The sequence below is a fragment of the Lepidothrix coronata genome, unplaced genomic scaffold (assembly GCF_001604755.1).
Source record: "Lepidothrix coronata isolate B3197 unplaced genomic scaffold, Lepidothrix_coronata-1.0 Scaffold46, whole genome shotgun sequence".
Lineage (NCBI taxonomy): Eukaryota > Metazoa > Chordata > Aves > Passeriformes > Pipridae > Lepidothrix > Lepidothrix coronata.
This window is the reverse complement of record NW_016690226.1, coordinates 4,253,270-4,268,822: the sequence shown is the minus strand read 5'-3', so window position 1 is coordinate 4,268,822 and position 15,553 is coordinate 4,253,270. Positions and strand designations below refer to the sequence as shown.

Below are 15,553 nucleotides of genomic sequence, written 5' to 3'. Positions count from 1 at the left end.
TCTTAACTGGAAGGTACGTTTTCTTTTTATTATGGTTATGAAAGAAAAAAAGAGATGTCTCATATGTTCATGCTCTTTATTAATGAAGTCTTTCCATATGATGATTCACAAAGATCCTAGCTATGTTCCAAAATCTTATAAAAGATACCTGGGAATACTCAGGCTCTTTTTGACTTGCAGTTTTGCAGAGGACTTGGTCTTCATGTGTAAGGGATGTGCTTCAACTCTCCACTCTCTTCTGCAAGTTCTGTGTGCCCACTCAATCTGTGTTTTTGAAATTCTCTCGAAATATATTTCCCCAAGGATTTTGCTTGTCCTCATTCCAGAGCAGCTTCCAAAGGCCATACCTTAATTATGAGACAAAGGAAAAATTGGGAAGAGACAGCAAAGGATTAACAAGCAGCAGCTGGTCATCTTTAATGACCAGCATGGAAATCCATGAATTTAACATACTGGACATCTGGAAGTAGCCATGTTTTTCAATTGTCAAAAAAATACATATAATGAGTTAAAGTTGAAGGGAAAAAAAAGTACAGAAAGGCAGTCTAAGGATGCCAGTAGTTAAGTGGATTGTCTTCCTGGGTGAATTGCTGTATGAAAGGAACAAGATCAAGCTCTGAGGGCTTATAACTCTATGGGTTAAGAAAGACTGAATTTAAAATACATGGAAACTAAGCAGAAAGAATGCACAGACACTGGCAATCTGGGCAATGGAAAAGTTTCCACTGCTGAACAAAAGATGTGGAAAGAAGATTAAAAGTTAAATTACATTTGGCTTGAAGGTGACACCTAACTATCTACAAAGACATGTCAGAGGCTGAAGTTTTGGTTTAGACAAGAGAGCAGATCTGAAACAGAATCAGTGAGCTTCTACGATAGAGATGAGAGATTTAGAGACCAATCTGGCTGACAGCCCAGAGTCTTGGTCTAAGATTTGGCTGCAAAAGAGATCAATGAGGGACGTGATTTCACAGAAGTGGAAGGAAGTTTTATTTGGAGGAGGTCTACAGGAACTTTAGGAGGGGGTATTTAGTATTGGAGGAGAGTGCCTGTGTCAGTGCATTAATTCTCGCTTCTCCCTAGCATGGTCCAAATAAGTCAAATGATGCAAGTGAGGAGGACTGGCTTTCAGTGTGGTGGCCCTGCCTTTGTAGAAGACCAAGGAAGCAAACTAGCCTAAGTTGGTACAAATAATAGTAAAGAAAGGCAGGAAATAGGAACACGAAAAAGGTCAAAAGGCAAACTGAAACTGAATGGAGAGGGATAGGAGTTGAATAAGGACTCTTATCTCACGTTCCTTATGTTTGAGGAGCATTACTCATGTTCACATGCAAATCTAATCACTTGCTAGAAATAAATTCTACTGTCATTTTTGTTGAAAAGAAACCACTCAAGGAATCTATTATTTGGTTTAATTTTCTGGGCTATGAATCATAGAATTATAGAGTATCTTGGGTTGGAAAGGACCCGCAAAGGTACATTGAGTCCACTCCTGGTCCTGCACAGGACAACCCCAGGAATCACACCGTGTGCCTGAGAGCGTTGTCCAAATACCTCTTGAACATCCACTTTCTGGGGGAGCCTGTTTCAGTGCCTGACCACCCTCTGCTGAAGAACCTTTTCCTAATATGTAGCCTAAACCTCCCCTGACACAGCTGACAGGCTGGTGATGCTTTGCCTGATGCCCCCAGGACACGGTTGGCCCTCCTGGCTGCAAGGGCACTTCCACTCATATTCAACATGATGTTGACCAGGACTCTCAGGTCCCTTTCCACAGGTTTTCTGTATCTGGAAAAGTTTAACAATAATTTTTCAAAGTGAATTAGGTCTGTTCCCTTCTGATGTCATAATTAACTGTTGTCTCCCACAAGGGAGAAGGATTGAAATGGGAATATTCTGCATTTTGGCTATTCCTAGGCCACCAGTACATACATGCACAAGTAACTATAGCACGTGTATTACGTGTAGGTATTACTGTCCTAACTAAAACAGTGATCAGGTAGGATGTTTGCAGATAAATAAAAGCATAATGTTCTTAAAATAGTTTAGAACATCAACAAAGAACAGTTTGGCTTTCGGTCTTCTTTTTTAAATAACAAAAATTTTTTACTACTAAGTTATCACCTATCTACTTTGCCTGTGCTAAAGTTTCAAGCTGTTTCCATCTGCAAGAGTATTTTAAGCAAAGGTGAAAACATATTTAGAAACTGTGTTTTGGACGAACACTGTGTTAGAGAGAGGATTTTGGGACAACATATTCCCTTGCAAACATGCACAAGATTATTCTTAAAAGTCTGATTGGAAAATCTTTATAACCAATACTTTGACACAGTGTTTTTAATACACTTAAGTTACCTTCAGTCCTGCAGGATTCACTTATTTTCTGATAAAAACATTCCTTTCTAACCAGTGATCTCTGATTAAGTTCATTACCTGAGGAAAAAAACTTCAGTAAAATAAATACAACCTTAACTTGCCTTGAAAGAGAAATGGTAAGTAGCAGTCTCACTGTTAACAGTGGTGGAGCTTGCCCCTTTAGCTGTCACGGTCATATACAGATCTGATACTCCTTCCTGAGCATATTTTCTGCTGCCTCAGAGCAGCCCAGCAAATTGGGAGGAAAGTGGTTATTTCTGCAGGATGACCATGATGAAAACCAAACATGGGAAAAAATAATCAAGCCTCCTCCTCTGTACACACTTGACAATAGAGAGTAATGCAGCCATCCAGCAAGGAGAAAAACCAACACAACTGCTCCTTTTTTCCAGTTCTTTCTCCTTCAGACTCTCTTCATGTAAGGGGCAGTATATCTCTCCAGTCGTGAGATATATAGACTTGTATGTCCTTGTATGTTGTGAATTTATGTTCTCCATATGCTGAGAGGACACGATGAGGTTGTAGGTATTATAAAATGGTGTATGCTGCAAGATTGGAGTAAAAACAACATTTGTAGTTAATGTGTGAAATGTTTTTTAGGTACTGACAGAGATTTAGTGTGTGTTTTTTTTTTTGTTGTTGTTTTTCTTTTTTTTGTTGTTTTTGTTTTGTGTTTTTGTTTGTTTGTTTGTTTTTGTTTTTTTTTTTTTTTTAATTAGTGCCTGGTTTTTTTTATTTTACTGTCTCTGAAAGCCTCTGGTTGAAGATTAAACTTGACCAAAAGGTAAAAGTTTAGAATTTCCACACAGGAGGTTGTTTCTGAATGACAGGCTTACACAAATATTTATGTGCTTTAACAGTTCTTGCCTATCCACTTGCTGAAACTCCAAATGATAATAAACTGGATGTCCTTTTGCTATAGTGAGCCAGTGGTCTGCTTTTTTAGTGGAGAGAACAGTTGCTGGTGGCCAGTTTGCTTTTCTTGACTCCATTCTAATTTTTATTTTCTTTTTTTTATCTTGAATCTTACAAAGAAATTTGAAAACATTTTTACAGATTTTTTTTTTTTGCAGTTCACTTTCTAAAGAGCATGCTGTGTCACAGCAGATAGGAAAGACTTTGTTTAAATTCATTGTCTTGGCAAGTGAAGCTGTTCAGAAGGCTCACTACTGTGTACATAATTAAAGCACATTAAGTTTTGGTTAGTGATTTGCTTATCAAGCATTATAATCTGTGGTCTTTTCCGAATGATATTTAGACAGTTTTTGGACACTTTGAGAGTGTTCAGTGTTCCTGCATAAGCAACTGGAATAGTTAATTGCAGTGATTGTTTAAAATACTTGCACCTGTTTCGAGTTTCAGATTGTAATTATTAGATCTATTTATGGTTCTTACTGGCAAAAACAGTCTAATCACAGGTTCTTTTAATAGCATTGCTTGTTTTAAAGTAGCTTCTGCTGTAGTTTTATGGTACTTGAATCTCTGTTTTGAGACTTTTGAATAAGCTTTTGGGATGACTAGAAGAAAGAAGCTTTCTATTAGATAAGGTTTTTGAAGATTTGCTCAAATACTCTAAATTTTAAGTTTACTTATGTTGCTTAGAAGCGGGGGTGGGATAAGGAAACAGTTTGACACGTTTTGGTATATGTGTTCATGCTGGGATTCTTTCCAATCTTATATTTTTAGATTGATTCTTTCTGAGGTCTCTTTAACTCTGAGAATTTGAATGTAGTGCTATCTACATGTATTAAACTGCTGCTTACCCTTTCTTATGCTGGCTGAGGAGCTTGTTGGTGACTTGAGGGGGTGTCAGCTGCTCACACATATCCAGTCTTCTCATTAACTTTATTCTGTATTTTCACTTAGTTCTTGTTGCTTAAGAACTCAGAAGAAACATGTGGTATTGATTTTAGGAGTGTGATTTTTTTTCTTCCATTAGAACCGTGTTCATGAATATATTTGGTAAAATATGTCTTCAGCTGGCACATAGAATATGACATATCTTGTAGTTCCTGCTGTCCATCATTGGTAATTGCACTGAGAGTATGTGTCTGCAGAAGAAGCTCTTGTACTATCTCCTGTAAACTCCCTCAAATACCTGTTGACCTTTCTCTTCATCTTACTGTTTTCTTATGTTTATCTCAAAATGTCACTTCCTGGAAGGAAGGCTTTGAGCTGATCATACAGTTAGCGCTAGAATTTTTCATCTCTATTGAGTCTCTGTGTGTTTTATTCTGGTTGACTGAAGGAAAGCAGACTGTCATTCAAACCTCCTTAATGACTCTAATTGGATTATATTGCTGGAGAAATCAACAGCTTTTGTATATTTATGCAGTGGTGTCTGCAGTGTAGACAGACGTAAGTTCAAAACTTGTTTTCCGATTTATGGCTGTTTCATGGAGTTTGAATCTAGATGATTCAAATGATTTGAATCAATGAAGTTGGTAGAGTTGTGGAGCTTTTATTATTACTGTTGTATGCAGCACCTGGGACTGAAAATTCAAAGTAAAGGTAAAAGCGAAATCTTCCTGGCACTTGATCTTGATGGTGCAAAATTGTGAAGGTGCACAAAGCACATCACCAGTGACTCATTCCAGTGAGTCAGAGTCACTGTAGCTACTAAAACTTCATTAATCTTTTTCACTTAGGGGAATTGTATTTGGGGACATGCACGTTAACAGTGGGGTTTACCGAAAGCTTTTTTATTTATCAATAAAGCACACTCATTGTAAAGCATCTTCAAATTAGGGTTGTGTGACTATACCTTGAACGTATTTTTATTAAGGTCTGAGATAAATTGTTACCATTTTTTTTCGAAAAGTTCAAGCATTTCAGTGATGGTTGATGCTTTGCAAAAGAATTCCAGTGTCTAGTAACAAAATGTTAGTAAATTTGGTCAGAAAATAAAGACTGTCTCTTGCCTCCAGAAACTGAGTTTTGAATATGAGAAGTGTACCTCCAAAATACATTATTCCCACACTGAATTATTTTGATTCTTAACCGTTCAGTAACACTTCCGATTTCTCATTCTCTGTCAGCCCTCCCTTTGGCTCCTGTACAGCTGCTGTCTCTTGGTGAGAACATGTCTCTTGGTGTGGGAAGGATGTCTTGCTCTGGCGACCTCATTCTCTCTAACTGCATCTTACACAGAGCCCTCTGCTAGCCTTGGAAAAGCTTCCCAAGGTTTCAAATCTTTCAGGTGGTAGAAATTTTCATCTGTTTTTGTTATTGAAAATTGAGCACATTTACTGCCACACCGAAATGTGAGTAACTTTTGCAGGAATACAGGGAAGTTATTTCCCCATTTAAGTGGGTCATAGTAGAAGTAAAAGTTATCCTAAATGGCATTACTTGTGTTTTCTCTTTTTATAATAGCGTTTTGCCACTTTGAAGGTTGTTTCTTTGCTCCTCGGTTGAGGGAGAGAGGCACTGATACTGTTTGACAGTATTAAAGAGCTTGGATTTGACAGTCAAATTGAGGAGCTCAGTCCTTTGCTTTTTTAATGTTTGGGATGTTAATGTTTTAATATGGATGTGACCGGAGTCATATTGAGAAAAGTGGCTGAAGAACTTCCATTTAAAAGCCCTGCAGTCGGCGCATCTATTAAAATATTGCTTTGTATTTCTAGTACTGAAATATTGAAGGTAATAATGCTGCTATAATTTATTTTAGATGTAAACCTAATAGCACTTCAGAAAAATGTAAGGGCTGATAAAGTACTCTTTGGGTAACAATGCATTTTTTACCTAGTGCTTGTTTTAAATCCCTACAGCTTTTTTTGACTTTACATTACTCATTGGGCAACTCTGTATTTTAAAGAAGCTTGAAAAGGTTGTGCTATATTGAGAGATCCGTGTGTATCTTTCTGATGCCTTGAAATAATTTAGAACTGGAATGGGCCATTTTTGTCTGTTGTTAGAATAATCTCTTGTTTAAACCAGGCTTTAAACCAGCACTCTTTGTTTTGAGTGTGAATCTTAAAACTTTATCTGATCATTAAAGATCACATCGCAAGATACTGCTTAAAACCAAGATGGTGTTAATTTTGTTGACAGTGAATTTCAAAATCATGTTTTACTAAAAGCTCTTATGCTCCTAAATGGCTTTATAATTAATTCTACTTTTAACCTTTGGGGTTTAAGGACTGTACTGATTGGAATAGTGTGTTCTGAATTCAAGAGAAAGCATGCTGCAGTGGAGGTTGGTAATAAAAGAAGTGGCTGTGATTTTTTTCTTTTTTTTGGTAGTGGTTACTTTACTTCAGATCTTGGCAAGTTGTGTACGATCTATTTATTGTGCAGAAGGTGAGGAAGAGACCTTCTGATTTATAACAACAAAAAAAAAAGGAATGTTTGCTAGATGTGCCTCTGCACACATCCTGTATTTGAAGTACAGGATGTAGGTCTTTTCCTCTCTAAATTCTTGAGTGGACAAGCAAAGGTGCTGAGACATAATCTAGAAAACTCCTAAGGTACATATTTCCACAATAACGTCACTGATGTGTGTGGTGTTCTTTTGGGGTTTATGGCAAAATTAGCTTAGGATTGTGCACTAACATAATACAGTAAGCTTGTCTGAATCTTTGGAATTACTTAGAGTAAACCAACTGGGGATGTGGATTCTGTTTTGAAGCTGCAGTTTGTTTATAAGCAATATGTTTTTAGTAATGAGATGCTGACTAGCATTTGTGTCTCTAGAGAAGAAGAGGAACGTCTGAGAAATAAGATCCGAGCAGATCATGAAAAGGCTCTGGAAGAGGCTAAGGAGAAATTGAAGAAATCACGTGATGAAATTCAAGCTGAGATTCAGACAGAAAAGAACAAAGTAGTGCAAGAATTGAAAAAGAAAGACAGCAAGCCACTGCCCCCTGTTCCTTTACCAAATCTAATAGGGATAAACAGTGGAGAACCAGCAGACCTGGATATCCGAGAGAAGAGGAACAAAGTTAAAGAGGTAAAGATGATGTGGTCCTCTGTGTTCTTGTATCTGATAGCAGTAATTTGTATGGCATTTAGTTGCTATGATTTATACTAAAAAGAAAAGAAAAACAGGTCTACTAATCTTTTAATAAACAGTAAGATAAAAGTGCACAGGTATCAATGAGCATCAGCATTATTACTTTTTTTCCTTGTGTTGGAGTGTTAATATTTCACTGGATAACAACGTAAAAATTATTTTAAGGATTTCTTCAGCTTAGTGGTATGAGTTCCAAGTGAGTTTGTTGTTGACTCAAGGAACAGTAACAAGAGCATCTTTAAAGTAGAGCATGACTTTGTCGGTTTCCTTTCAAAGAATGGGTTATGTTACTGTATCACAGGATAGTTTTAAAAGTTTAAAAAGTAGATTGAAAAGATAATTTTTTAGACACACTGAAGTTTTATTTTGTAAAGCATATGACTATTTTTAATCATTTTCAAGTATTAGCAGAAGGTCTTTTTTCCTCATGAGTTAATTTAAGTAGCTTGAATGTTTTACAGGTAAATGACGTAAACTAAGATGTTTGCTTAGGCTTTTGATTCTGTGGCAGCTTATGCTATGGAAATTGCTGTTTCTGGCTTTACCCTCTCCACTCCTGATTGACCATGAGATTTGTTGCCCTCTTTTGCCCTGGCAATGCCAATTTCTTATTACTATCGCCAGGCATTTTTCTGAGTCTGTACTTCTAACTAATACAGCAGAAATCTCGTACGGCCTTATTTTTCTTTTTCTTTCCTACAATCTGATTAGTTTTATGCCTAAAAATCGGGTTAGCAAGCAGGAATGGTTCAGCCAGAGTTAGACAAGCACAGGCTCTGTTATTAAAGAACATCCAGGACCACAGCACTAAGTATTTACATCAGCTAAATCTTCTTTTAAATTCTAATCTGAGTTTAGTTAGCTCATAAAACCAAACAGAGATCAGTCATATACCTGTCCTTGTCACAGGAAGGAGTTGTAGTTGAAGTATGTGCCATGCTGTGGGTAGATCACCCAACCTGGAATTTTAATTTGAATATTAATGATAACTAGATGGAATCCACTCTTACCAAGTAATGAACAACTGCTTATGATACACGAGAGATACAATGTGGGGCCGTATCACTGTTGGTAGTAGTTACTACATACAGAGCTGTATCACAATTTGAATCTCTGAAGTAGCAAATCCTTCCCCACAAGATGTGCCCGCTAGTGATTATTGCAGAAGTACTTCTGACTGAGAAGTTGTGTGTGGAATATTGGACCTCTTTTACCCTGCTTGGCTAGGGCTGTTTCCCAAAGGACAGCACTGAACTGTGGATTTGAAAAGGCTCTACTACTTTTCAAGCCTATGTCTTCAAACAGGGTATTTTGCTTTTCAAAATGTCTCTGAAGATGAACAGTGAATGGGTATGGTCATGTAGTTGTCAACACTTCTTAATTTTTACTACAGGTTACTGTAGTTAAACACCTTTGCCACTGATGGATTTAATGGATGGAATAAAATTGAGTTGACCAAGAACTGCAAAATTACTGCACACAGCTAACAATGAAGAACTAGCTGGAAGAAATTATCAACCAAAGTTCCTCTAGATCAAGCCTGGAATTGGAGGGAGGGTTGAAAATTGATATTTACATTTCTGAGGTTGTTTGGTCAGAATGTAGACTGAGAGGAGATGATGAGCTATAGGTTAATACAGAATGACAATTTTCTTGGTGTCATGAATAAGTAGTAAAATTTGGACAAGTCTTGCTGATCTAAACCTGAGGGTATGTCTATTTGTAAGGAATTCAGGGTAGTTTGTGAGGATCACTAGGTTATAGTTCTGGTGATCCTTAGCTGCAGTTGCCACACACCTCGTGCTGTAAAAGGCTTACTCCTTTTTTTGGTGATCGGCCTACGTGTGAGTCACGCTGACAATCTGTTTTTCTGTTGCATAACTTGTTGATGACTACTGTTGTGGTTTCTGAGGTGTAGCTTTTCATAGCCAGACAAAAGGTTTTTGTGGGTCTATGTATTGGGTAGGTAAGTCCTTCAGTTAGGATAATAATGCCTTTGTACTATGCAGTCTTCAGTTGTGTGACCACTTTGCTTGAACAGTCCAGGATCATACTAGTATGACTGAAATTTGTCTTTGTGTGAATTGCCTTCATTGAATCAGTCTTGTTAGTACTGGTACTTATTGGTATCAGGTGATTTCCAGAATTTTTAGGTTTTTTTCATGCAGGGCAGCAGATTATCACTTCTACAGCAGATATGAGAAGCCATAAAATACAGGGGCAGAAGGTCTTCTAGGGAGAGCAGTCAAATGATAATGCTGAGGAACCCATGTTGGTACAGTGTCATTTTTTTTGGCCTTTGGGTCCTCTTCTGGATTTTGGATCTGCTATGTTGCAATGAATACAATGTGGCTGAGATAAAACATGTATTGACAGTGTCAGATGGATAATATTTTGCCTGAAACCTGTTTTTGGCAGCATCAGATGTCTCAGAGAAGGCTTTAGTGATTCCAGAGACGTGAAGTGCATTTTGAAATATGTTATGTTCATCACTGAGTTGCTCTCTCACTGTTTTATGTAACCAGTATAGACTAATACACATTGTCTTGGTAGATGAGATGGAGACTTAGCAAAAAAAAGAACAAGTTTCAGGAGACAATCTCTCTTAACATTGGTCTGCAACTAGCACATATAGCATTTGTGACATGCAAGACATTATAGTTGCCTGGATTGAGGCCTAAAAAATAGCACAGGGAAGCTCCTAGCTCTTTGAAGGCTGCATATCTGGCTTCGGAATTCCAGAGGGTCCCAGGAAGGCATTTGACCTATGCCTTGGTTTACTGTAAAGTGTCCTGGTGCATGTTTGAGGAACTTCACTCTCAGAGAACAGCTTTAGACTGTTTAAGTGCATGAAACTAATGATGTTATTCAGCCTGTTTCACCTCTTATCAAATGGAAAACTGTGTAGAATTAGGCTGAATGATGGGGACAGTATGGAACACACACCACACACGGGTCTTTACAGTTGTGAGAAAGGCTGGGAAATTTTCAAATGAGGATTTAGTTTCTATTATTTTTACAGAAAATTTATTACCAGTTTTTCTTTCCAAATAACAGCTTGATAAAGTCTTTTTTTTTAACAGATCTCTGTATAAAAAGTGATTTCTCAGTACTTAAATATTTTAAAAAGTCTTACTTTGATTTAAAAAAAATGCATATAAAAGAAAAAAAATTGTATAATGCTCTTAAGAGAGCTTTGTAAAACGTTTGAAAGCTTTATATAATAACAATGCTTGCTGAGCACAGAGAGGGAGCCTTCTTAAGGTTGTGAAATAAACTGGGAGCAGAATCTGCATCTTCTTGGGGGGTTTTTGTGTCTTTGGTTCTGATAATTATATGTAGTGTTACATTGTATTCTCAAGTGTAACTAATTTACAGAATTGCAAAATTTGTCTGTCTTCTTCTAACAAACTATTCAGTTATTCCAATAAGCAGTATTTATAAATTGGCTGATTATTTTAGATGCACAATGACAACTTCAAGAAGAAAAGGTTTTCCACCTGCTTACAATATGTGCTTTGTAGTATATTAGCTTGCTGTTCTGGCTTTTAAAAAATGCTATGGTGTTTAATTAACTGGTATTTTAAGAACAAACATATCTGAAAATTTTTTCAGATTTTTGCTGCTACACTTTTGCTTTCTATTAATATTTCAGTGGGTTTTTATAGTATATAAAAGAAGAATGTTGGAAGTAGAAAATGTTCTTTAAGATGGTAGAAGTAAATTGTGTAATCTTAAAAAAAGATTTTAAAGTTTCTCTTTTTGTTGTTGTTAATGCAGAGAAATTAAGAACAAAAACTCATCTTTTGGAAGTCACTGACTTCCTTTCCAAGTTAAATTAGATATAAATTGCTTGAACACTTGGAATTTTTGGCACTTAATTTCCATTATTATGTCCTTTAAATGATCAGAATATTAATTTTTTCCCCTGCAGTTTAAATGCAATCATTACATAGTGCTCTGTAGTCTATAATGAGTTTTATTTCCTTTAGAAGTTAAATTTTACCCAGTCAAATAAGGAAAATTTTGTAATTTTTTTCACCCTAGTCAGGGTTCAGGTTTTCTTTACTTTCAGCATGTCATAGTATTATCTTACTACCAGCATTCATTTCGGGCTAAAGTAGTGTATTTCACCCAATAATGGTACTAATCCCATGCAGGTGATCCTTCCTCTCTACTCAGCACCAGTGAGGCCACACGTGGAGTTGTGTGTCCAGTTTTGGGCTCCTCAGTTATGAGAGAGACATGAGCATACTGGAGAGGGTAGAGAACCACAAAGATGCTTAAGGGGACTGGAGCATCTCATCTGAGCAAAGGAGGAGACAGCTGGGACTGTTTGTCCTGGATGAGAGAAGGAATCTTACCAGTGTATAAAATAGCTGAAGGGAGGGTACAAGGAGGATGGAGCCAGGCTCTTTTCACAGTGACAGGCACAAAGGTAATGGGCACAAATTGAAACACAAGAGGTTCCGTCTGAACATCGTAAAACATTGTTTATTGTGAGGGTGACCCAAGCACTGGAACTAGTTGCCCGTAGAGGTTGTGGAGTCTCCCTCCTTGGAAATACTTATAAGATGACTGGAAATGGACCTGGACAGCTTGTTCCAGATTACCCTGCTTGAGCAGGGAGGTTGGATCAGATACCCTCCAGAGGTCCCTTCCAACCTCAAGCAGTTTGTGGTAGGATGATGTTTGTTGACTAAGCCTGTCAGCTGAAAGAAAGCTTCTCTAGAACGTTACGCAAGTACACATAGTAAACTTAGGAGTGAAATAATAATGTTCTAGGTTTCAAAGAGACTGGAAAATATCAGTTCTCTGGAGCTTTTATTCTATTACTTGTTCTGTATTTGTTGAGATGTGCAGTCATGTAATTAGGCAATGCTACTTCTAAATGCACTTTTTTAAATTGACCTCAAGGGAGGTGTGCTGTTCACACAGACAAGCTACTTATGAAGTGACTGAAGGTGCTGGCTGTAGAACATACTTGCCTGTGCAATTTAAAAGCTGTTATGTTTAATGAGATGGGATAGCAAGGCAGTATCCTATTACTTTCTGATAAGCTGTTTTCAAGGCAGCAAAATTTTAGTTATCCTGCTTGTCACAGATTTCTGGTAAAAAGAAAAAGCGGAGAAAGACATTTAAGCAAAAGGTGTTGTGAAATGGACATCTGGGGAGTATGGATACCACAGTTAAGGTTCATAGAATCATAGGATAGTTTGGGTTGGAAGAAACCTTTGAAGGTCATCTAGTCAAACTTGAAATTCGCTTGCTACACTTGTGGAAGGAGTTACTGTTAAGTTTGGATGCTTTGCACAATTGAGGAACAAGGTCCTGTCTGGGAAGCTGGGGATGTTCTAACTTGAGTTCTTTTGCTGGTGAACTTCCTTCGGCAGAAGTTTCCATTGATCCTCTTTTAAAATTAAAGCTATAATATATTGCCTCTTAGAAGGGAAGGTAGAAAGTTCATTTATTTAATATTAGTGGAGGCAATTTTGGAAATACTTCTAGGAAGGTGCCAAGAAGAAAAGTGATTAAAATGTATTTTCTTCATGGTCTCTGGATGATACTCAAGAGGCTGTTAATAGCGTTGAGAAGTAACAAGCTCTTTTATAAGCAGCAAAACGAGAGGTTTTCTGTGGATTTTTGACCTAAATCCCCTGGTACTACCTTCTGCTCATCATGCACATATTGCTGTGAATGTCCTCTTATCTTCCTGTTTGGCTGCATGAATTGCAATGTGTTCCATACCTGCTTTAGAGATACCTGTGTGCTAAATGCTGCCCCTCTGAATGAATAAAGGGTTGAATTATGACTGCCTTTGTCTCCGTCAGGGTATTAATTTGTGACTGTTTACCTTATCTAGCCACAGGTATTTTTTTTTCTTTCCTTCCCCCCCCAAAAGCACAGTATCTGGTTCCTCCAGCTCTTTAAAATCAAGTATGAAATTCGAAAATGGATTCAAAGGCTACTGCAAATGTATGTGTCAAATGACAGATGTACAGACAGCAAGACTGCATAAGCCTTATTCTTTTAAGAAATCAGGTTAACAGTAATAAGTGGCCTTTTACCTGAGTTCTATTTAGTGTGCTTATTGAGAAAAGAGCTACTTAATCATCTGGAGATCTTTTTATGCTGCATAACTTCTCTTTTCATAGTTACTATTCATACAACTTCCAGTGCTAATCTTGTTTATTGTTTCTAATTGCAGTGTTTCTTATCTAGCCAAATACACTGCCTTCTGTGACTGGGGGACCTTTTTTCAACATCTGAAACCAACTTAGAACAATTTCATTGTTGCTGACACTTTATACTTTTTGTTTTCTTGATCAGACTTTCTTGGACTTCTAGTTGGTTATGACACCGGTTTTTAATAATCCACGTCTGTTAAGAGTTTTGCACTGTATTTTGTAGTGCACTGTTCCTGACTTAGATCCCAGTGATACTGAAGGACATCAGTATTATGATCCAGCTTTTTCAGTGTTTAACACTCGCTGCTGTGTTTGTATAAAATATATACACATATTTTATATGTAAGTGTGCATATAAAAACGTCTTTGTATCTGTGCATATGTATACATACACATTGTTTATTTTGTGTGCACACTATTTGGATTCTCTGTGCTCTGGATTCTCCAATGTAATTCGACATTATGAGGACAGATAAGTTGGCTTTCAGCTAGTTTCAGTGCACTTCTTTAAAGCTTATCTTAATTTTATTTAATTAGTGAAATCTGTAAATTAAGGATAAAATCTTTTTGATCGTGTTGGTAAATTAATTTTCTGTGGATATATTCGAATGAATATTTTGCAATTAGCACTTTGGCCAGTACAGACATGTTAGGAGTGGCCCTGTGCAAAGTTCTGTCCCAGCTTGTTGGAATGATTGTATAAAGAGCTCATTTTACATTTGTAAATCTTTCATTTATGCCTATGAGAAGTTTTGTAGGTTGGTGTATTTATTTTGCTGAAACAGAAGAATGAAAATAAAGCTTGGAGTTTTATGTGCAGTATTTCAGCTGCACATCCTGGATAAGTTGCTTGGCTGGTAACTTAAAATGTTCTACTCATGAAGAATGCAAGTTTTTGTTTGAGGGTATTTTAAAAATGAATCAGTTTATTCAAGTTGTAGCAATGACAGAATTCTCCAGTGCTTGTGCACTATTGGAAGCATGTTAAAAATTCAAGGTCTTCATTATTAGATTTATCTTTTTTCCAGACCATTGTGAGAATAACCTGTCTTTCAACGTGAATTAAGTGATTTAACACATTTGCAGCACTTAATATTCATAAATGCAAAATAAAATCAAAGAAATAAGGAAATATTTCACTTCCCTGATATAATCAGACAAACAAAAATGAACAAAACTCCAGGTAAATTACTTATCTTCAGAACTGGGTATATCTAAAGGCTCCCTGAAATCTCATTGACCTTTTTTTTATTTGTATTTTATATGCCATTTATTCCCATACAACAGAAAAGCTCATAGCAAAAATCATGAATTATGGCTAGATGGAAGATATCTCTATTTTAAATTTTACAGGATCTAATAGACCAGTGATATTATGTTTATTTTGCAGCTATGAGGACTTTGATTGGAAGGCCAGAGCATGCTGTTACGCTTTTGTTAGTCATCTTTACATAATATCTCCTGTAGGCTCCTCTGTGTTTCCCTGAGCAACTCCATGGAATATATGCCAGTGTGTTCTTAACATACAGTTTTCCTGATAGTGCTACCTCTCAATTGTTGATATTAATAATGTAATTGATACACAAAATCAGGTGCTGGTAGTTGATGAGTAACCTCTCATGGTGTGTTCCATTAAGACATAGACCATCTGCATACAATACTGAAATACCCAAAACTTGAAACAGTTCACTCTGACTAGTTTACTTTGAGATTTGGATTCCTGATTTGCATTGCTGGCATCTATTCTTATTTTCTGCTTTGTTACCCAAGCACTGGTGGCTAACAAGGCTAACAAGGGGAGATCAAAGAGCTGCAGAACACTATGCCTGCTGATGAACTGCCGATTAACAGAAACCTGAGTGGGGAATAGAATCTCTGAGCACACAGATATGTAAGATTTCCTGCTGCATTTTACTGATGTCATCATGCACAAAGCTACAGAAGATCCCTGAAAGAGTCAGCAAACATGTGA

The 15,553-nt window shown here is 36.9% G+C and overlaps 1 protein-coding gene across 1 annotated transcript in view; it reads left to right on the top strand.

Annotated features, from left to right (window-relative positions):
* MAN1A2 (mannosidase alpha class 1A member 2) overlaps positions 1–15,553 on the top strand; it is a 138,857-nt gene that overhangs the window by 21,684 nt on the left and 101,620 nt on the right. The window contains exon 2 of the mRNA XM_017814630.1: positions 7,075–7,330. Within this exon, the coding sequence (XP_017670119.1) occupies positions 7,075–7,330 (256 nt within the window). The remainder of the gene's footprint in view (positions 1–7,074; positions 7,331–15,553) is intronic.